The sequence below is a fragment of the Borostomias antarcticus genome (genome assembly GCF_949987555.1).
Source record: "Borostomias antarcticus genome assembly, chromosome: 1".
Classification (NCBI taxonomy): Eukaryota; Metazoa; Chordata; class Actinopteri; order Stomiiformes; family Stomiidae; genus Borostomias; species Borostomias antarcticus.
The window spans coordinates 22,000,675-22,024,441 of NC_140234.1; the positions used below are offsets into that span (position 1 = coordinate 22,000,675).

A 23,767-nucleotide genomic window follows, 5' to 3' on the forward strand; every position below is an offset into this window, starting at 1 on the left:
GGGAAAAGGCAGGCGGGTTGAGTTCAACGATTGAAGCACATGAAAGCAGTGGGGTATTCCAGAAAGCGGGTTCAGTGCAAATCCTGAGTTCGCCTCAAATAGGGGGAAAGCCTGGGTTTTCCGTCCCAACAGACTGTCTCCCCGTCTCTCCCTACCAGATGAAGAAGCGCATTACTTCGTTAAGTTTTAAATGCATGCATGTTTCACCGGGAGAGGATTTTAAGACTGCGATGGGATGTCCTATCATTCCCCGAGGATTATTATTAACGTTACAGTTTTTTCCGCAAACTCCAGTATGTAGACTATCTAGCCTACTAAATAACATTTTCCGGCCTGAAATCGCTATTATTAGACTACACAATTCACACCGCCGTGCTCATCAGAGCAAATTATGTGGGCTGCCCTGCGTTTCTGCAAACGGGAGCTTTTTTATATAGCCTATTAACATTGGCGATACAGTACACATTGGGAAAGCTACTGTGTGTAGAGGCATAACTAAGGAAAGTGTCCCTTGCTCTGGACACAACCTCTGACCATGAAGGAGGAATTCCACAGAATAGCAGGTGATATGTTGAAAGCATTCAGCTGAAATTATTGATATTTTACATAACATTCTGGTAATGCTGTAACCTCATTGTGCCTACTGTACCTGTAGTCTAGCCTACTGTAGTAGCCTACTGTAATGAGTGAACAGGAAGTCGTTCCACAGCATTAATGTGCAGGTCATCGGTGCAGGTAGCCTACATTGACTCACTATTCCCATAAGCGGTACACAGGCAGTGAGAATCGTCTCTCAAATCTGGCAATGCGTTTTATTGAGAGAGAAATGACTGAGAGGGTGGACTTCAGCAATGTAGGCCTAATTGAGACATTTGCGAGGATGAAGAAAAGAAGAACACAGTTCAGATAGTCTACACATTCCAAGAATAGACTACTTGTAAATATTTTTTGTCATGTTTCATGTGTTAAACTTTTTTTTGAGTAGCCTACATTGGATTATTAAGCTTATAGCCTTTACCATGACATGTTGCCTCTGAGGGATGATTGAATTGAGTTAAAATACCGTATAGCCTATTGAGCCTAGTGATTTGTCTTACATTAGTATGGCTATACTATTTGTTGTGGTGTTCTAGCACATACTAGGCCTATTGGTGACTACGTAACTGCAGTTGATGCCTAGAATTGCTGTGTCATGTTTAGTCTGGTCTCGTCCTTATAATAAAGAACACGTCTTTTGTTATCCCCGGTCCTCGTTCTTATGTAGAAATAAGTTTATATAGCTCCAGTATATCACAGCTATATGTTTCAGCTGGTACATATTAAGATAAATTCAATAGGTTATTTTAAGGAATATATTATTAGAAACATATTTTTGATTGACAGACAGGCTAGGGGCCCCTTTGAGGTGAAAAAAAAACATGGGAATAAGAGTGAATCTACGCCCCTGCTTTTAAGCCCCCCTATGGTTCTGCTCTCGAGTTCATCCGGCATAACAACTCTTTTATTTAGATAAGATTAGCACATCACACCACCTTAATCACACCAGAATGACAATAATGTCGGATTGCACCATTCATCCCCTGATGCGTACTGCTGCAAGATCAGAAGTGAATAGGAAGTGAGTCGGGGGATTGTCATGCATGAAGCTATCTCATGATCACTTCTTGTAGTTGATGTCCTTATCTTAAACCACATGGTATTATATTATTTACTTAAAGTTGTCTTAAAGCTAGATAGTTTAGCTAGATAGATAAAAACAGAATAGCAGTGTGTAGCATACGTCGTCTATTCACAAAACAAGTAGGCCTATTTCAAGTAGGCTACTTCATTGTAAATTGCCAATAGCAGATCCGCCATCTGCGCTGCTAGAGCTGGTCAGAGACACGCCTACGCGTGTAAAAAGAAAGGCGGAGTTCCCCTCTTCTCCCGCTGGAGATCCCCGGCCACGCTCCTCATTCACCTGCTGAGAGCACACACTTCTCACTGGCTCAGCTAGACAACGCTCCGTACTTTCCAAGAATCTTTTGAAATAGCGAAAACGTCCCCGGGCAGGCACAAAACTGTCACAGCTTTACCCACCGGTTCATCCGAACTTCGTGTCTCGTCTACCGTAGGTGATTTCGCCAGGATCCAGCTATCTTGATATTTGGAAGGATGGATTCGACCACTTACCTCTGCGTCTCCCTCATCACTCTTGCGATGTGTCTACAACAAGGTATGTGCTCGAATGTAGCCCACAGAAAATAGGATTCTAAAGATTTTTACTGTTCTGTCTGTTTAGTGGCCTATCGTAGCCTACGCTAGCCCGTGTCAACAGGACTTTGGGACTAATTAGGACAAGTGCATTAAAATTGAGACATTAGGTTAGGCTACTCGTAAAATGTATGCTTAATTTTGAGTGAGTGACAAAATGATAGCAAACGTTGTCAGTTTCGATTTCACACCGACGCGACGCTGCGGTTGGCTACTGTAAAAGTTAGTCCGGATAGTTCAACAGACCGCGAGAGACGATATAGTTCCCCCAAAAGATTGTCCTAGTCTAAGCACAAAATCGTTTATCGGCCAACATGACTACTGAAAGGTAGCTTCGTATTATTATTATTATTAGGCTATTATTGTTATTATTATTATTTAGCCGTAGGCTACTCGATTGAAGTTTCGGTTGATTTATTGTGGCACCATGCAGGAGCTAGAGAGAGACTGATGGAGAGAGAAAGAGAGAGAGAAAGAGAGAGAGGGAGGGAGAGAGAGACAGATGTATCAGTGAGGTAATGCGCGGGACTTACCACGAGGTCCAGTCTCCCTGGAAACATGTGGTGAGAATCCGAAGCGGTCATAAAGTGACATGTTCACAGTGTGCTGATAAGTCTTGTGAATTGAGTTTTTAATGATGTTTGCGTAGAGAGAAGGCTTAAAGCGCGATTCTGTGTTCCACTGCTAATGTCCAGCGAATTGATTTAAGAGTAGGCTAATGTAATTCATAGATGCATCATTTCATTATTGCCATACACATAGGCCTACAACTCAATGAAACACATGCACTTTCAATCCTGGCAACCATGAAGGATAACGACACCCTTTTTATTTAAAACAAAATGCATAGACTGCCATTTGAAGCCGACAAGTGTGCCCTTAAAAGACATCGAGACCAGTCACTGTAAATAGCCCAAATGTCATGAGACCAATCAAGTGGATAACGACATTTTATTAGATTGTGTAAAAAAAAAAGAGCGGCAGAAGTGTTTCCATCCCTTATCAGCAGGATCTGTCATTCCAGGGCCCGCAGTTAAACAGAACAGCTCTTTGTTAAGGGAGGGAGATGGGCTCTGTAAGGGGTGGTGTCTTGTTAGAGCCTCCATTATTTGATCTTATCTTGGTTGGCCGCGATCACTGACCCCTGACGGATTGGTACCAGAGTTGTTTTGGTTTGAAAACTAACACTTGGCCCCCTGCTGTGCACCCACTGCAGTTTTATGTTTGATTTTTAAGTGGACTTAGAGAGTTTCGAGGCTCACTGTATTTTAGTTGGATTTGATTGAACCATTGTTGAACCATTTGGCAACTTTCAGTAAAAGAGGGGGATTCACCTGTAAACTCAGCAATGCCTACTAAGATCTAGGCCTACTGGACAAATTAATCACATATGCTTCATGGTCCTGAAAAGTTTGTCATTCATTTTGCAATGAATGCAAAATGAAAAATTTGTTAGGGTGGAATGTGGCTATTCAATGGAAATGTGGTCACACGGTTCTACTTGAATGTAATAGAATAAAACTCTTCAGCCCACCAAGCTGCTAGTGATAAGTGTTGGACAAGATAATGGGTGGAGTAATCAGGCTGGTGTTCGACTTGGAATTGCTAGCCTCAGGTTTGAAGAATAATACTATTCACCTCTGCTCCTACATGTAAAATGACTTCTCTTTTTCTGGAGGGAAATGCCTCTGAATTTTTTCACAGCGGGGATGGTTAGGGAGTGTGACATCAATCACAGAGGCCCCCCCTCATGTGTCAGTGCGTCGGGGTATGTATGTGACCTCAAAAGGTCAGCCGAGTTACCTTCAACTCCCACCACCTCTGAGGCTCACTTTTGGAAAGGTCAATGTCCTTTTGATCCACACTCTTAAATCTCTCCGACAGGCTTGGAGATTGATCCTCCTCAGCCTCCCCAACAAAGGTTGTCGGAGAAGTCAGATAGTCAGCATCCAGTTCTGGTTGATATGTGTTCTTGAATTCAACCTATTCACTAGACCTTAAAACTATTGATTTGTGGTTGAACAAGGGTTTATTGATGCAATTAATTACAACATGTTTATGTTGGAGTAAAGCATAGAGTAGTTGTGTCCTGTGACTTTGGAAAAGGAGCCGACATTGAATAACTAACAAGGGAAGCAGACCATTGTAATTCCACACATTTTCACAGCAGGATTAGACTGTGCAACCTTGTAAGCAAAGCGGTTCAGCCTTTTAATTAATCCAGATTTTCTCTCACTCTCATGTTATCGATAAAAGTGGTGCTTAGCTTTCCGCTGGATCGTCTTTCCCAGACATATTTATTTAGTCAGACTGGTACTGTGACTAATTTTGGGGCCTCTCTGAGGTTGGAAAGTGTCCCTGGCCCATTGCACGGTGGGTGAACAGCTTCAGTCCTTTACCGTCAACAGTAATGTTGTCTTGAAATCTCACCCGCCCGCATATGAACACTACTTACAGAAGTGCGTTGAAATGTACAGTATTGCAAACACTACTGATCACATGCCTGGAAAGGAAGGAGAATAGAGTCTGCACACTGGAGCATATAAATGATGGACTGTTCCCAATAGTTTATTATATTCAATTCAGAGGCATATTATTACGTTGCAATCACTGTGATATTCATCGTTTGAATCGTAGTTAAGCGCATGCACGCAAACACGCACACACACACACACATGACGCATACTGTAGCCTACTTCCTTAAAGTAAATACTTGACTCACCAGTATCAGTGTACTTTGGTCTCTTTTTGGGTGATGTCATGGTAAATGTCATTTGACTGCCCATGAAAGACAGAAGGAAGTGAAACACTTTTAACTACTTGCTGTAGTCACTGGGGGGATAGGAAGCTTTGTTTAATGTGCAGGAAAATTAAAATTCTAGTATTAAGTCCACCATGATGCCAAGGAGAAACTCTGGGGAAATTCAGACGGAATGCATTTTGGCTAATGTTTTCCTGCCTCTGCATTCTCATTGGATTAGTGAATTGTTTGGGAAAAAAGGGACCTGAGTTGTGTCAGACTCCTGTCGGTTTCAATTAGATTCCAAACTGGAAAGTTGAGTTTGTTGTTCAAATGGATTTGCCAATTTGGATTAGTTTATCCAACTCATTGTTCACAACATTGTACAGGGAGAACTGTCAGATGTTTGCGAGTAAATGATCATTCCAACTGAGATATCAAGCTCATGAACAGGTCTGTTTTGTCTGAAAACCTATCTGGTACAGCCACAGTGTGATGATGTAAACTTTAAAACCGAGCAATTTGCCAGAGAATCATTGTTCATTTGGTCGGGACATCTAAGATTCAGGACATTCAGGTATGCTCCCCACTGTAGTCAGGCAATTACTCACATTACCCATGCAGACAATAACAGGGAGCTGTCTGGGGCTGTGTGTGTGTGTGTGTGTGTGTGCGCTGCGTGCGTACGTGCGTGCGGCGGTGGGGGGTCCTTCCTCTGGCCTTCAAAGGCTTTTACAGCAATTGCTCCGACCATTTGACAGGAAAAGGCATTGTTTTTTCTCTCCGCTCCATTGATGCATCCATGCACTCATCCTCCATCCATGCACTCATCCTCCATCCATGCACTCATCCTCCGTCCATGCACTCATCCTCAATCCATGCACTCATCCACCCTTCCTATTCCCTCGGTGCTGAGTCCCCCCCCATCCCCCAACAACCCAAATCTCGTAATATACTTATCTCCGCTCTGGTTAGAAGGCACCATTTATCTGTATTCCCTAAATGACTACTGGGAAATGTATTCATTGAAACAAAACAGATTTTATCCTGTAATCCTTGTGACTCTCTCTGCAACCCAACCCTCTAATCCCAACATCCCGTCCAATTGTCATTTTTAAAACAATGTTTTATCATCAATTTGCACTATCACAAAAACTAGCACTCTCACAAAAACTCATACAAAAACCCTTCAGAAATTCTTAGTTTTTATGAGAGTGCTATGTTGATGTCCAGAAAAGTGTGTGTGTGTGTGGGAGGGGGGAGGGGGCTTGATAGAGTCTTGAGGACATTAATTAAATCTAGAGGCAGCGTTTGAATGCACAGATTAGTTCTTGGAGGCACAAGCCTGTTCCCACATACAAACCAGTTTCAAGAGCACTGGAAAGTCAAGAAATCTGAGTAATTGTTCTATCCTCTCTAATAACAACATTACTGTACCTCTGTTGCAGCGATGGAGTGTGAACGTTTATTTACCTCATTTCATTTTACCTGGCTGTCACCACACTACCTCTTGGGCTGCTGTGGCCTTGATGGACTGTGACAACCTCCAGGCTGCTTGTCAGGGTCCCCACTCAAGGAAACACGAAATCAATTGCCATCAAAGCAGCCCTCAGTGGACATGGAACTCCCACGGTTAGCGCGATTATCGCAGTCGTAGATGTCAATTAGCCGCCTGGCCTTCTCAGAGGGATAAACAAACAAGCTCAACAGCTAGCATACAGACATACTGGGTTAATTGAGACCCTGCAAGCAACGTGATGGCATTGTTCTCTCCCAGAGATTGTACTTTGAGCAGATCACCACTGACAAGTGGGCACATGTTTCTCCCCTCAGGGAGTAAAAGTCATTTGGCGGCTTCTCATGTGATTATCTAGCGGATATGGGCTGAAATTGGCTCAACATGCTTGCTGAAGCATTTTTAGAAAGCTTATAGCACATTACGGTCCAGGTAAGTGTACTGATGTTGGAGTCAGCGCCAGGGCTAGCATTGATTGCTAAAACACCCAATTACATGTGCCTCTAGTGCATGCATAAATGGGGATATCACTGCTCAGCACAACAGGCCACCCGAGAAGGATATGTCTCAGTTCAGTTTCAGAGCAGTGAGTTTGATAGTGATTAGACCCAATATATATGTCAAATAGAAGGATTGTGTAATCCTTGTTGCTTTTTTTTTTCCTTTGATCAAAAAATAAGTGCCTATCATGCTTGCCAATGTTTTACTGTATGTAAATGTATGTCTGGCTTAGTCTAATGGTATGGATCACCCAATGTAGACATTTTCACAAATCATTTTAATCTAAGCACATCAGAACAGTCTGTCATTCAAAGACACAGTAGTAATGGACCAGGCCACATTATTGTTGGCGGTAGTAGGATTTTCTTGATGATGATGACGATTAGTCACTCACAACCAACATGTTTAGAATAACTACACTGTAGACAATGGGCTAACAGAGTTGAAGAAGATTTTTGAGTGTTTACTTAAATCTCTTTGTGTTTTTAGTGTACTGTGAGATGTGTGTGTGTGTGTGTGTGTGTGTGTGTGTGTGTGTGTGCATGCATGTGAGAGAGTGTCTATCTGTGGCAGAAGCCGGAGACGGCTAGTTCTCTGTCTTTCACATGCGCTGTGTGTAGCATGTGATCAGGTTAATATGCTACAGGAGAAGTGGAGCGAAGCAGCCTGGTTTATGACCGTGATGAGATAGGATTATCGCCCACAACATGGACACCAGAGAAGGGCTGGAAGTGGGTCATGTGGAAATTGTTTGTTCGTTAATTGCTGCCTCCCTACAGTAGGCCCTCACAATGTAAGCATTCATCAGCCCCTGGGTGCCTCCACGTTTACTCTTATGTCTGAGGAGTCGATTGACATGATTCATCAGCAAATGAATCACTTATGTTTGTATCACTACTAGGTATAGTATAGTCTCTGCTTATTACTATATTTTTCAGTAAGCATTGCTGTGAAAGGGAGGTGATGTTATTTTGTGCGCTCTTTCCATACATGTGCAACATAAAAGAAAGGTAGGTGTTTTTGTTTTTAAAGGGGTCGAAGCTAGCAGTGTGAAACAAGAAGCTAGTGAACTAGAGTTAGCACCGCCTGCGAGAGACGGACAAAGCTCTCTGTCTCTCCGTTCTGGCGGAGTGAAAAGGCTCTTGACAACTAAGATGTATCTCTGTCGATTAATCCTCCCCCTGGATGGCTTATATCGCACCACATAACACTAATTAAGCCAGGTCAAATGTTATCCACAACACGATTTAGTGCTATCCTCCGCCGCGCCTCCCCAGAGCCCTGTGTTATTTTACTAGCGCTGTGTAAATCAAGCAGCGAGTGACAGGATGGTTGTCCCTAATAATGAATTGCACCTACTCACTTGAAATAGAGGTTACTTCAACTCAGGCTGGGATTTGCATAGGGATGGGTACTCGCCTTCCATTTTCATAGTCTGAGAAGATAAGATGGGCATGGCGGCATAGAGTGGGGCTATAGAAGGGGTTGGGCAGACATGGAAATGAACCCCATTCAGGCTCTTGTAGCTACTAATTTGGCTGAAGTGCTCTAGGGCAGAGTAGAAAGATGAGGACATAGCTAGTGGCAGCTGGCGGCATGAACATATTGACCTTGGGGGCCCTGGATTGAATTAAGTGTGGATTCTCACTTATTGTCTAGAAAAAAAACTAGACACCGGTGATCAAATTGAGGCCCTGTCTGGTTGTAACCGATAGCAGAGGTCATGCTCAGCAAGGCCCAACTTGACAACACTTTTTGCAACAGATAAGGGATCTGGTGGAAGTGATCAGTGAAGTGGATTTTTAATTAGGAGATTGGTCCACCATCTGTTCCATCCATTCATCCATCCATAGGCCTACTTGTGCAACAGCCTACCTTCCAGAAAGATAAAGTACTACACCTCTGAATAGGCATTCTGATTTTGTATTTCTGTGTGGTTCAATACATAAAAATCAATGTTGTACTCCAGTAGAGCAAATGGTGGAGCCTCATCAATCTGGCTGGATATTAGGTCCTATTGAACAGGTTTGTTTTGGTTCCTTGGTTTCAAACTCCCTAGTCTCTCTCCAGACTCAAATATTACGTTGAATCGCTGCACTCTGCATACTACATAATAGTCTGTGCCACTCGTCGCTCAAGCTGGTATTCTGAGGGCGTATCGACGGTTCAAAGTTGAAAGAGTGACGGGTCGTAGCAGCAAATGAGACGCTAGCCCAGATGGGCGGGGCATATCTATGGGTGGGAACGCCTGATTGCGAAAATCGTTACTGATTGATTTTGCAGGGATTCCTGCGAAACCAATGAATTGCCAGGATTTGAGCACCAGATTTTTGCATGAAGTGTCCCAGACCCACAGAGAGATCTGCAGCATTCAGTAACGTAGTTAGCGTAGCATACGTAGTCTATCAGCGAAAGAACTCTCATGGGTCTGGCGTTGAGACTATAAACTCCCCGATAGCCTGCATGCCACCTCACAACAGTACGGCCACATCCTGTCGATGTTCAGCTGAACACTGTTCATGTCCCTAATGTTTACGTGAAATCTATACTCTCTGCGCACAAAACATACCGCCCCCCCCCCCCTCCGAAAGGTGAGATGTACATTTCACCCCCTCCTTTTTTCTTTCTGGGGCCCCTGTGGGTTATCCTCCCCCTGAGTGGTGGGTAAACCCAGGCTTTTTGAGTTATCAAAGCAGGCAGCAGCCTCTGTGCTCTGGAGCCCAGGCGGAAGACAGATCTTTTCATGCGACAAATTAGAAGCAGCTCCACCAGCCCTGGTGAGCAGGCTCCGGTTTCACGCTCGCTCTCGTCTATTGTGGGTGCGAACGGCGGCCAAGGCAGAAATGGATCCATTTGAGGCGCGTGGACTCCTTGATTGACCGTGACGATTATTCAAAATAAACAGTAATTAATAAGCGACGAGTATGAGGTTTGTGACCTGAACATGGGGTTAGATATTTTGTGGGGGAGTCAATTCCTGTAGTTTATAATGTCTGCCGCGCTGACTGTGTTTGTGACGAGAGACACCAGCTTAAAGCCAGTCAGCCCAGCCAGGCTGTCTATGCCGCGTGGCTGGGTAAAGGGGGCTAGTCTGGGGAAGTTTCTCTTTCAGCTAAACAGTTGAATTAGTGCCATGCCTATCTTATCTACCCTTATTTTTATACTGTATAGAAATGGTACTTATTGTGTAATTAGCACATTTGTAACTTGTAAATTGTATATTGGAGTTCATCTGTATTGAGCATAATCTTGGGAGTGGACAGCACCATTTCACTGAGACTGTACACATACATTACATGTGACAAATAAAGACATCTGGAATCTTAAATCTCTCTACATTCTCTAGACCAGCGCCTTACCATAGACGGCAGTCTCAGTTTCTTCTTTCCACACTTCCCTAACTGGTCATTAACTCTTATGACGCAAAAAAAATGCAGCATGGCAAACTTTTCAACTGCTTTGTGTCTTTTTCAAATTCAAACACCCAGGGCGGATTGAAACGTCTTGGTGGTCTTGGTCTTGGTGTTAGATAAGGTCTTAGACAACGTCTGGTTTTCTTTTGTTCTTTTATCTCTGAATTTGAATGTTATCACGAGTTCTCTCTCTCTCTCTCTCTCTCTCTCTCTCTCTCTCTCTCTCTCTCTCTCCTCTCTCTCTCTCTGCTTGTGTGATCTCCCCTCCCCCCCAGTACCCCCCTGTTTCTCTTCTCCTAATCTGAGTCTCCTTCCTCTTTTGTGTGGTTGCACTCCCCACATCAAGCCCCAATTGATTTATTTACCAGCCAGAGGAGTCAAGTACAAAAGGCCCAGTCTTAGAAGGGCTGTGAATGTATTAGGCTGCCATTGCACAGCCTAACACATGCTATGTTGTTGTTTTTTTTTCCTCTGCGGGAACGTAGGGCTAAGATGGACTAAGCAGAAACATTCCTCCATTGGTGACAATGATAAAGTCCCCTGGCTGAGACAGAAACTATCTAACTAACCACAGACCGAATAGAAAGAACTTAAACAAGGGTTCCTCTAGACCACAGATCTCTGTCATTGACTGGTCTCCAGAGGAACCACTGAATGACCACAGCTTTGTCATTGGCCAGACTTTGACCAGAGGTCCATCATTGACCATTGACTGCTTGAACCAGACCACTCTGATTGGCCAGTCTTTGATCAGAAGAACACTCTGGACAGATTTACAGTCCTCTATTGTTGACCATTGTCCAGCTAGATCTTGTTCTTTGTTTTTCGTGCCCTCTAACTTTAGTCCTTCCACCTCACAAGTTTCAGTACCCTTGGAAAAGAAAGCCATGGATTTTTCCCACTGTTTGGTTCTTGTTGACTGTTCCATTATGACATCGAAGTGCATTAATTAGGGATGCTCCGATCGATCGGCCACTTATTTAAATCAGACGATTTTCACTCCAAATGAATCGATCGGTGGTCGCCAAATTGGCCTATCGCAAAAGCAGATCTTTTAGGACTATTCTAGCTGGTTAGCTTGACATAGATACAAGTACAAACCTGGATACTACAAGCTAAATGTTATAGAGTGGTGGGTCAGTTCAGTTCAGAATGTGAAATAGTGACTAACCACAGCAGACAAGGGTATAAATACAGAATAACCTGTTCTATGTAACGTAGCTTGATCTCGAGTTGAATAACGTCATGTCAACAGTGTCCAACATCCATTCCATTTGCGTGAGTTTTCTCCTGGGATTTCTTCATGCAGCGTTTTTTCATACAGCCCAAATATCTCCAAAGCTGCTGCTGCTAATCACTTGTTAACGAAATGTCTGAATAGCTGTAGTTAGGACATTTTTGCGGTTTAAAATTAGGACACAGCACAGTACCAGTTGCTTCAAGTAGTGTTAAACAAAACTTATGTCTGGTAGCTTTCTTTCAAGGAATCGCAAAATAAAGGTCACAGAAAACTTTTTTCTTCTTCTTTTACTCACTTGGCATTGGTGTGATACACTGTATATTGAAGTATATCTGATATACTGAATAATATTTGAAGGGCCTATTCATGAATTAATGAGTGATTAATAATGGGCAACCTTAATCTAAATCTATGCAAAGACAATGTCACCATATCAGTACAATAATATTGGTAAGACCATTCCAAGAGGATGTAAGACCATTCCAAGAGGATAAGTACAGTATTATTTTTTTTTATTTTTTTATTTTTAAAATAAATCGGTATCGGCCAATCCTGAGGAAAATAATCTGTGATCAGTATCAGCCCCGAAAATCCAGATGGGAGCATGCCTCGCATTAATAGAGTCTTTAGAGGAATTCAGCTGGGGTCTTTGGTATGGACTGACGAGCTGTTCATCCAGTGTGCTTTAAGCGTCACTTGAACTTCACACCAACAAAGAAATCTTGAGTGAAAGGTCTTGGCCTCAGTGCTGTTCTTGGTCAGTGATGATTCACTCCTGCCTCCCGGGATGAGTCAGCGTGGCCTGGTGTGCTCTTGTATACGGTGGGGCGCATGGTGAAACCAGGTGGTGATAATGCCAGCCCCTCAGGGCTAATTTTAACCTCTAGCTGGACGAGAACCACTTGGAATGCTTATCTGGAAAATGCTAAAGTACTCCAGTGTAGGGGTCAGAGATATCACTAAGCTACTGGATCTCAGTATAGCCTCACTGCTCAGGTATTCCCCCCCCCCCCCCCCCCCAAAAAAAAAAACAGACAAAAGATTTTTCCAAAGAGTGTTTTCCAGAGATAAGAAAAACAAGTGATTTATCCTGCTTTTGGGGAAACCATTTATATACTTGTATATATACTGTATATCCCCCAAGTGCCGGAGAGCTAAAAACTATTTTGTTCCAAAGGCCCCCCACACACAGCTCTGACAACCGATTATACACCCTTCCTTTGTCATAGACTGTCATGGGCTCTCATAGACTGGAAGGTAGAAGACTATCTAGGCTGTCTGAACACAACAGGTCTCAGCCTTCATATGAAAGGTGACCCGCTGGCTTGTCACAAAGGCACACTCTTCCTGTGTCCGGTCCATGTACAGTGGCTAATGGAGTCAGCAGAGGGACGACTGAGGAAGTGGAGTACACTCACTAGGGCGTTATTATTGTACTGAAAGTGGAAAACAATTAATGGTGTTTGCGCCAGTGGCACTTGGCCATGTTCTCCTCTCTTTAGTTTTCGCTCTCTGCCTCACTCACTCACTCACTCACTCACTCACTCACTCACTCACTCACTCACTCTCTCTCTCTCTCTCTCTCTCTCTCTCACTCACTCACTCACTCACTCACTCACTCACTCACTCACTCACTCACTCACTCACTCACTCACTCACTCACTCACTCTCTCACTCACTCACTTCATAGGACCAACCCCCAGATTCAAGACCGTTCTACAAGGATTAATTCTGTCCTTTTGTTCAAGTCAGTGCCCAACCCCAACCATCTCTCTTGTCCCCAGAAACAAATGTGTTCTTTGAATGCTAGCCAGTATGTTTTCTTGGATGATGCACATGATCACCCTGTGCTACTGCGTTGTCTAATTATGTGTTCCCACAAATAAAACCCATCTGGTAGTCAGCCCAGGAAGTGATCCGAAATTCAAAGCTTCTTACATTCAAAAGGCGAATAAACTGGTGCCCTCACAAGAAAAAACGTATTGTAAGTTAGTGAAAAAGAAATTTTCTGAATTGATGGCCTAAACCCTTGTTTTATGATGTGGGTGTACAACCTCATTCAAAGGGTTAGCTATAATGGTGCTACTACTGAAGCGTTAAAAACAAAGATTGCAAAAGAAAGATTACCCTTTTGGGCAGTATGCAGCAGTTAATGTGAACCTACATATGAGCTCTTCCTGTCAGGGGTGGTGTTGATAAGAGTGCAGTCATAGAGAGACACAACCACCTGACGCAAAGCTAAACCCTAGCCTTGACCTTTGACCCAAACCCTAGCCTTGACCTTCCCTGTTCCCTTTGTCACAAAAACCCGCAATGCATAGAGAGAGGTGGATACCACCAACGTAGAGATTCAGACTCCACTTAATAAGAATAACTAGATTTTTTTTTTACGTTTTGAGTCCCATCGATCAAGAGAAAATAATTCCAAAAACAAGTACCTGTTATCTTTGATATTTCATATTGTGATGTTTTTGTGCCAGAGTAGAGAGTGTTTTCACTCCTTCACTTTCACCTACTTCCCATCTCTTGTCCATGCACTGTCTTGCATTATTAAAACAACAAAAACCTAGTCTGTTTAAATCCTTTCATTTGGGGTCAGATAATGCGGGGGGGGGGCTTTTTCAAATAAATAAAATAAACGGTGAAATGAAATCAAGTGTGATCCTTTAAAATGTAGGCCCGGCCCAGAGCCATTTTTGAAGTGAACTTAAGGTGTGTGTGTTTTTTTTCTCCCAGACTGAACATTTTTTCTTTCTGCCTGAGCACAAAGTGCGGCACGGAGACTTTGAAGGAGGGAGAAGCTTTGGTGCCATCAAGAGGCTTCACGTCATGCTAAAGATTAGGGCTGGGTTTAAAAAATCGATTAATCGATTCTGATCTGATCTTTTATTTAATGAATGAATGAATAAATGAAGGAATGAATAGTTCATTAATTCATTCAATGAATCATTCATTCATTCATTTTTGGAAGTCAGTATCGATACTCAGCCGTAGTAGGCCTGTTGATGTGTTGCATAACTTGGCAGTCATGTAATTAAGGTTACAGCTAAAAAAAGACAGGTTTTAGTAACACTAACCGAATCGATATTGAATCGAATCGAATTGTGATAATCGATTCTGAACCTTGTGAATCGGAATCGAATCGATTCTTGAAATTCGAATCGATACCCAGCCCTACTAAAGATAAATTTAGTTTTTTGCCTTTTGGTCTGACGTGCACATTGGATACCTTCTAACGTCGTAGCTGACTGTGCCGAATGTCATTTGTATCGGTCTCAATCTTTTTTCACATACCGAGACTGATGGATCACCCAGAGCCAGGGAGAATGCAAGCAACAGTTTAAAGGTTTGGCTACACAGGGTACAGGAGGACGGTTAGAGATAGGGAGATACGAGGTCAATGGCAGGGACAGCGTGTTCTTTATCTGCGGAGAGAGCTTTGTCTCTTGAAGGTTTTTCTTTTCCCCCCTCAAGTTTGGTCTTGTGTAGCTCCTAGGGACAACAGGGGGTAGACCTCATTCTTCAAAGAGCACTGTAGTCGGATGCCCCAGGGCGAAATTCCTGCACTCGGACCAACATGGAGTGAAGGGTGTCCCATGGGAAGTGAATCCCGGTCGCAAGAAGTCTCCAGTCCCCCCTCCCTGACCCAATGAGTTCCAGACTCTGTGGTCACTGAGGGTTTTACTGAGTGGCAGACAGAGACTGGCCTCTGAGTGGGATCTGAACCAGAACCATTCACATGAAAGAACCAGTGAGGGGCATCATTGTGATTGTAAATTGTCAGAATTTATGCAAACACTTAAGATATTTGTAGAGTCAATAGAATCCTTACCGCCATTATACTGCTGTTCAATCATCATTACATGGCCGATGTGCTCCAGCGGAGTTAGGAACGTAGCGGCGCTGGTCTCCGTACCCCGGGGTCTAGTTTGATATGTCGGAGTATCAGATAGCCTGCTTTGGCAGGTTTTATGACCCTTTGAAGTCAAAGGCCCAGTGGGGGCAGTGCAAAGGCCTGTCAGTTTTTCGACTGGCCTCCTGATTTTAATAACCCTGAAATGTTTCCAGATATGGTATTCTTTGAAGGAGTAGATTTAAAAAAAACATTGCACATTCTGCTTAGCTTGAAAATAGACTCCATCACCTAATGAAGAGTAAATCCTATTACAAATGTTTTTGTTTTTGTAAAATGCCAGTCTCAAAGTTGAGCCGTCCTTGGTAGCGTATACTGTAGCTTCATTACCTTGGTGCTGCTTTCCTGGCTCTGCTCTCGGGGAATGTGTTTGTCATCAGATTAGCTCACTGAAATGATATATTTGCTATGCATAATAATGGCTAATGATTGAACCTCCCTACCGAGAACTGTAAAAAATGGGTTTGAATAAAAAGGGTGGTTCCTCAGAAAACCAAAGGAGCTCAATCTCTTTAAATTCATTCAGAGAGCTCATTTCTGTAACAGAGATCAAAACTCTACTCAATCTTTAATCATGCTGGCTGTCAGAGAGGGCTCCTAGGTCTGCCTTCCTGCCCACAGTTCAAAGGCTTCAAACCGTCAAAAGACTTCCCCTGGTTAACCATAATATGATGTTACCACATCTTCTCTTTATCACCCTGTGTGTGTGTGTGTGTTTGTGTGTGTGTTTGTGTGTGTGTACATGTCCTGTGACAGTTGTGTGTAACATTAGGTAATTTACAATTGCATTGCTTACTCTAACTAATTGATGGCAATTTCAGTGCCAAACCAATAGTAAGCCTTTGATTGCACCCTGATCTCATGTTTGGCATACTGTAACAGTTCTGTCACACTAAATCTTGATTTCCTAATAAAATCTGTAATGCGAGGTAACTGTCTTTGTGGTGTGTGTGAAGACCAGATTCATCATGCCTGAAACCACCGCCTTTTGAACATTCTATGTGTGCTTCTGGGCTCCTCTGATTATTACGACGGTAGAACGTCGCCCTTCTTTGATCCTAACACGGTTGGACACTCCGGTCCAACACCATTAATTATACACCTCCTTCCCACCATCACTTCCGAGCGGGAGGTTTTACATCTGTGAGACGCGGAAGGCTGTGGATAGGGGGCTAACCACGTGGCCCATTACTACCTTGTTAAGAATGCACAGAGGTCTTCGAAAAGTCTGAACTCATTCATTTCAACCCTTGCAGTTGCTCAGAATACTTTTAGAAGCATTGCTGCTTGGTTTAAGAAGAGGAGCGTGACGGAGGGAGGGAGGGACGGAGGGAGAGAGAGAGAGAGAGAGAGAGAGAGAGAGAGAGAGAGAGAGAGAGAGAGAGAGAGAGAGAGAGAGAGAGAGAGAGAGAGAGAGAGAGAGAGAGAGAGAGAGAGAGAGAGAGAGAGAGAGAGAGAGAGAGAGAGAGAGAGAGAGAGAGAGAGAGAGAGAGAAAAAGAGAGAGAGAATCGGTGACACTAGATTACCGGTCGGACTGAAGTGAACAGGGATTGGGTTTCTGTTCTGATGCTCCTTGTCATGACGGTTGGGAAACCTGGAGAGTGTTGCAGCCTGCAGGCTCATTCAGCAGCGAGTGGCTGTCAGACTCTTCTCTCATTCCCCAAGCAGTGTTTTGTAAACTCGAGCGCCAAGCTTTGTAAACCTGTCGGACAGAAGGGAGAGTTATGGGAATCGGTGCGCTGCCTGGACCCCCCCCCACTCCTCCTCGGCAGCTTGTAGGGAGAGAGCTTCTTCTTGAACCTCGAGTCTCCCCGCCATTCTTCCTCACGCTCTCTCCTCACCTCCTTCTTTGGACAAGGCGCCGCGGCCTCCGAGGACCCTCCCGCCGGGCGAAACAAACAGCCGGAGAAAGGAAGGCGGAGCCAAGTCGAGGGGAAGACTCCCGAGACCCTGGGTTTCCCCCCCCGCCCGCCCGCCGCCACGTTCCTCCCGGGAGGACGTGTGACTCAGACCTGGCGCTCGTCCAGAAACGCCTGGCCCCGCTATGCCGCTGACACCGAGACGTGCAGCACTGCGCTGTCAAAGTCATGTGTCACCGATTTCCTGCTTCTCCTTTACACCCACGGGGCTTTAGTCTGCGCCTGGCGAGGATGTGTCCCCACGCGGGCGTTAGATGAGCAATCGATCACTTCTGGGGAAGAGAGGGAAGCAGGTTTTCAGCATGTGACTCCATTCCACTCCATTGTTCGGCTGCGAAAAGCAGCTCTCATACATCTCAATCATTTCTTGGACCCGACGCCCATTAACCGGCTATCGAGTGGATGACCTCATCAAGCGACAGCGTGAAAGGGAATCGGTGGGAACTGATACCCCAATCTCAGATTCGCCAACAACAGGCCCGCCGCACAGGTTCACTCCGAGCGCGGCGTAATAAATTGGACGGAACACTCGGCACTGCACAACACTCAGAATCAATCTGGCTGCATCTGCAATGGCAGCTCAATATGAGGGATAGCACACTGCAGAATCAACGCTGGGGGGGCATTTCACATGAGGAATTGGATCTGTCACAAGATTTATTCCTTCCTCCCCGCCCCCCCATCTTCCTGTTACCCAGAACTGGTGGTGGATTCCGAAGATAGCCAGTGCCAATTTAATTCCAACTGAGTGCTGATCATCATTGTGGGCTATTCAACAGCAGAAATGTTAGGATGTTTGGCACGGTATTATATACTCCTCCTGTCGAGGCTTAAATTTGAGCTAGCTGTATCTCTCCTCTGGCCTGTCTTCCCGGCTGGTTGGTTTAATCAGCCCTGGCAGAGGCAATACATCAAACTGGGTTGTTATTTACTTGTGTGTGTGTGTGTGTTTGTGTGTATTGGAAAGTCGAACACTCGTACTTTCAGATGCCTTCCCAGAGTCACTGGGGCTTATTAGTTCACCTCCGCATCTTCGATTCGACTGTGCCTGGTTTGGTAATGCGTCCGATCGGTTTTCCTTGTCTCCGCGCCTCCTTCACATGGAGACGGCTCAATCTTGGATGTCTGATTCAAGTTGGAACTGTCCACAATCCCATGTTCCAATTCACATTCACATTCTTCACTATCATATAGAGGATTGTGTGTGTGTGTGTGTGCGTGTGTGTGTGTGCGTGTGTGTGTGTGTGTGTGTGTGTGTGTGTGTACTGCATATGAGCCACAGGGGGTCGGGTCAGACGATGATCTGAGGCAGACGATGATCTGAGGGTGCAGACCTCTCAATGAAACCAAGTCAAGCCTGTTAATCTGGTGAAGATTAGAAGCCTGTTGCATCAGCAGTGGACACTAGCCAGACACGTTCGTTAGTAAAGGCTTTGCTATTCTTACACCTTATTATCTATGACTTAATCCTTAATCAGCAGCCTTGTGTTTTGCTCAGATACCGCAGCCACTAATGAGAACAACTTAAATGAATATGCAGTCTGGGGTTGAGATGGATTGGTTAACGGAGGAATCGTTTGTGTGTGTGTGTGTGTGTGTGCGTGCGTGCGTGCATGGTGTGTAATACCGAGAGAGAGAGAGCAAGAAAGGGAGAGAGAAATAGAAATGTTGCTCGGAGTCGAACGAACGGTAAGTTGTCTATCAAAATACCAAGGCATTGAGCATTCTCATGTCACACATGTTACCCTATTGTATTTATATACATGTATGTAAATTAATTGAATCTGTGAAATACATAAACTCAAACTACACAGCTCTCCTGTTGTCTCACTGCACTTATCTCTCCTCTGCTTGTGTCCTTAATTCTGGCTTTGTGAGATTTCTAGCACAGCTGTGTGAAACTTCATTTTTATAAATTTTATCCAGGGCACTTTACAATAGTCTGTCATTCATCCAGCCATACACACATTCACCCACCAAGGGCGGCAGCTGCCATGCAGGGTGCCAGCTTGCTCATTGGGAGCAATTTGGGGTTCAGTGTCTTGCCCAAGGACGCTTCAACATGTCGTCAGGAGGAGCCGGGATTCGAACCGCCAACTAGGGGTGAGAATCGGTAGTTATCCCATGATTCGATTCAATTTCGATTCTTGGGGTCACGATTCAATTTCAAAACGATTATCTTCGATTTGATTCTCGATGCGATTATGATAGAAATTTCAACATTTCCTCCATTTGACTGCAGTAACCCATGAAATACAGGGGTCCCGTAATGGTAGGGGAAACACTGAAAAATAAATTAAAATAAAATAAAAAATTATACATGGGGAAAAAAAAGATAAAGATTTTTCGGAATTTGTGTCAATAATCGTCGAGAACAGAATCACGACTCTTACACAAAACTATTTCCCCCTACCCCCCACCCCCTACTGCCGACCCTGCTGTCATTGGACGAGCCGCTCTGCCTCCTGAGCCCCAGCCGCCCCCCACCTCCGCACCGCTTCCCCCCCGCGTCCGAGTGGCCGCGAGAAGGCGGGGATTGACATGGCCGCCACGACGCGGCCGTCGGACGGTACCTAGCACAGCAGCGGTGTGAGGCTCTCACATGTCGAACGCTCGCCCCCCGCCCGGCTGTGTGAACACGTCGCTGTCCGCCGTCATGGTGACTATGGAGGGGAGCTCTGTCTAGACAGCCGCGTGTCACTGCTCAGATCTGCCTGTGACAGTTTACCTGCGACAGGAGAAGCATCATGAATTCACCGGCTTTGAGCTACAGTAGACTGTATCCCCATGGTCGACAGTTTGTGCGAGAAACATTGTTCCCTTCGGACATGAACGTTGAAACCGTATTAGCATATTCTAATTAAATACTGCGGAGGCCCTTGTGTAGCGCCGAGCTTGCTGGAGAGAGACTCACTCCTCTAGCTCTCGACAACGTGGCCGCCTCTGCATACAAAGTCCTTTTTCTGCAGGAAAAGTCTCTGCATTCGGTTAGGCAGCGAGCCCCTCGCTTTCTTCGCGGTCTCTGGCGCGTTTCGACTTGGATACGGGACAGAGTGACCGGGGGGCCGCCGAGCTCTCCCGTAGACCGCCTGGCGTCTTTCCCAGGGCTCATGTAGCCACACACACAGCGGGGCCGAGATCTGGCAGGGGCCTCTATCCCGGCTTATCTCCCTCTCAGAGTGAGCAGATGGAGGATTCCAGCGCACTGCCTGGCCTGTCCCCTGATAAGACACCAGCGATAGGTCTGGGGACCGGGGGGGGCGGTAAGCGCGGGTCCAAGTATGGCGGGGGGGGGCGGTGGGTGCTCGGCTGGAACTTTTACCCCCTATCTTAAACCAAAGGAGATTGTATAACCTCAGCCTCAAACAAAACAAACACACACAGGAACACAAACGCTATGGGCCTACAGGGGGGCTGGGGTGGCCAGCGTCCGTCATACCCTGAACCCCAACCCCCTCCCCCCCCGACTTGGTCCAGCTAATCCTGGAGCCAAGGCCCACACACCTATCAGCCCAAAGCTAACCCAGCCCCCGTCACACTGAACGCATTCCTAGTGAATGGGCGGTTCCCTACGGGCGCTCCCCCCTCTTATTGTAGTCCACCTTGTCTTATCCGTCCCCCACTCAAAGCCCTCTTTTATTGGGCCCCCCGCTGAGTGGCTGTCGGGGGCCAGAGGTCGCCTCCTCTCTGTCAGAACTCCCTCAACCCCTCCCTTCCCTCCCAACACGGAAATCCTCGCTCGCGGCACATCGCGCCACACGCTCATCCCTCGTGTAAATAAACTTCTTCACACCGGTCTAACGTGCTGAGGTGGCGTTTTAATGAGGGACCCTAGAAACTTCCTGTCCCTGTAGTTCCCTCTCACCTCGGAAACGCTGCCCCTCTCTGTGCTCATTTACTTTCCCGTCTCTTGATTCCACGAGTTCACACAGCACGCTATGACGGACCCGTCAAACACAATCAAATGGTATTTTAAGAAATCCTCTCTATATTGCTATGATAAATCGAGAAGGATAAGTGATTGAGCTCCTCTGTGAAACCACATCTTTGTAGACTGCTGTTTGGCTGTGCTACAGCAATTATGATCGTTATTATCTTATAATTAGGTGTTGCGTCACCAGAGCATTTTTTTACATTTTAAAAAAGGAGTCATGGCCACGCCTACTTTAAAGCAAGTACACGCGATGAGATCCAATCAGCGACACAGGGCACTTCTATGGCCTTATGGGTACCCAAACCCACAAACCGTGAGATTGTTAGCTGACTGAATTTACCCTGGTGGACGGTATTTTCATTGTCATTGTTAATTGGCAGCTATTTCACAGGCATGTAGTGCAGAAGTGACATACTACTGCAGCTTTAAGTGAGACAGTGCGGGATTCGTCTGCGTCTGTAACGACACTGACGCTCCACAATGGCAATGGCGTGCAAACCCTGAAGGTGAACCTCCGGTGTTTGTGTGACGCGTTTTGTGGCGGCCGCGTTTATGTGGGGCCGCGTTTATCGTTTTGGGGAATGGGAGCCATATCCTGCCTCGTAAATTTGTCAGGCCACAAATGTGGAAAATCACTCTGGCTGCAGTCATCAATGTTAATCTTCTACCAGAAGATAAATGTAACGAGGACAGGGAGAGGTTGTCCTTCCTCCGCTCTCGTCCAGACTTGGGAGTTTGACCCTGCCAGGCTTCCATCCTTTCTCAAGAAGAGCACCTCCTCTTTTCTTATTTTTGAAAATGCCAGTGAGTGTTTTCTTAGAAAAGGTGGGGGGGGGGAAACGGACGTACTGTAGGCCTTGGAGTTTTCAAAAGTGTATGTTTATGTAAAACAGACATGAACGTTTCTCAAAAAGTCCACTTAAATCTGGTTCTTATCGCTTGTGTTTGCTATGGCTCAAAACATCATGCTAAGACTGGGTGCTTTCTTCTGGAGCCGATTGAAGTCAGAGGGAGGGTGGGGGGGGGGGAGGAGAACCGTCCAGAATGACAAACGCCCGAGGTCTGAATCTCTGTTTATGCTCTCTGTATGATAGCACTGCTCAGCGGAAGGTCAGACTGTTACCCCCCCCTCCCCCTCCCTCTCCCTCCCTCTCTCCAGCCCTCGGGCGAAGGGCCCAGTGTCTGCTTGATGTTGAAGGAAGTTGTTTCACCTCTGGCTGGTTTGTTGGAAAGCATCACCTGGCAGCACGCCCCCTTATTATCCACTCAGATAAACACGGGGAACCCCTCCTCCCCCCATTCCCCCCTCTCCAGTAATAAACCCACCTTCTACGGTGGTTCATCAACTCTCTCTCTCACACACGCACACACTCCCTCCCCGTTATTCACTCACACTCCCTCCCGCAGATGACGTGCAGGGTGTTACCCAGGGGAGAGAAGTTCCCAGGGTGCCTAGCTGCGTCTACGACTCTCTGGCTAATTACAAACCGCCGCAGAGAGCGAGAGAACATGAGAGAGAGTGAGGGAAACAGAGAGCGCCTTTGGTCTCCTCTCCCTTTGAGACCTGCTAGCCGGCTGCTACGGTGCGGGTTAGCGGTCCGCTACGTGTCTACGACGCCCGAGGTGAGGCTCTGAACCACCCGGTACGAAGCGGCGGGAAACTGTGATAACGCAGCTCCGGCGTCGCGCTTCAAACGCTGCCTGGAGGGCTCGCCCACCAAGCCTTCGAGGTGATAAAACAAACGTCAACGGCGCCCCCTCCTCCTAGACAGTCGTTAACACACTGCTGCCCAATTAGAGGCCTCGCAAGTGTGGCGGTTAGTAATTAGAGAGGATTCGGGTCCCTTTCGTATTTATAGTACGGGCAGAACGCTCGGCTGCGTATACCCATAGACACGGCGGTGCCAGGAACAGTTTGGCGTTAAGCATCAAAACCACCATACATGAAGAGAGAGACACACCCTCGGTAGAGCAGTTGAAGGCGCCAGGGTACACTCATAATTTGTTGGGGGGGGGGGGTTTGCATAAAGTCTTCTGGGGACACTTAAGGTGGCCTTTGGGTGTCTGTCATGTGATGTATGGCACTCTGAATGTTTGAGGTGAGGGCTGGTCCTAAGGTAGGGAGACACACACATGAATGTGCAGCACAGCAGGCGTAGAGCTGTGTATTGGACTGAACCAACTGCGACCTTGTTCGCATATTGGATTCGACAGTACTGTGGGGACAGGTTTCACCTGCTGCTTTTCGTGGCCTAACACGCCCACCCAAAATGGTCAAATATTTGTGTCGGATGAACAAGACGTAGCCAAGAGGTAGTCTTCTGTCCTTAGAGGCAC

The 23,767-nt window shown here is 45.7% G+C and overlaps 1 protein-coding gene across 2 annotated transcripts in view; it reads left to right on the forward strand.

The window, feature by feature from the left end:
* Nucleotides 1-499: 499 nt before the first annotated feature.
* The window catches only part of alcama (activated leukocyte cell adhesion molecule a), a 65,253-nt gene continuing 41,985 nt past the window's right edge, over nt 500-23,767 (forward strand). Inside the window, exons 1-2 of one of the 2 annotated variants that reach the window (XM_084446656.1) lie at nt 500-563; nt 2,115-2,215. In XM_084446656.1, coding sequence (XP_084302782.1) covers nt 2,155-2,215 — 61 coding nt within the window. In that variant the 5' untranslated portion in view covers nt 500-563; nt 2,115-2,154. Of the gene's footprint in view, nt 564-1,983; nt 2,216-23,767 lie in introns of those variants that run through there. The other variant, XM_084446657.1, reaches the window with a different exon arrangement.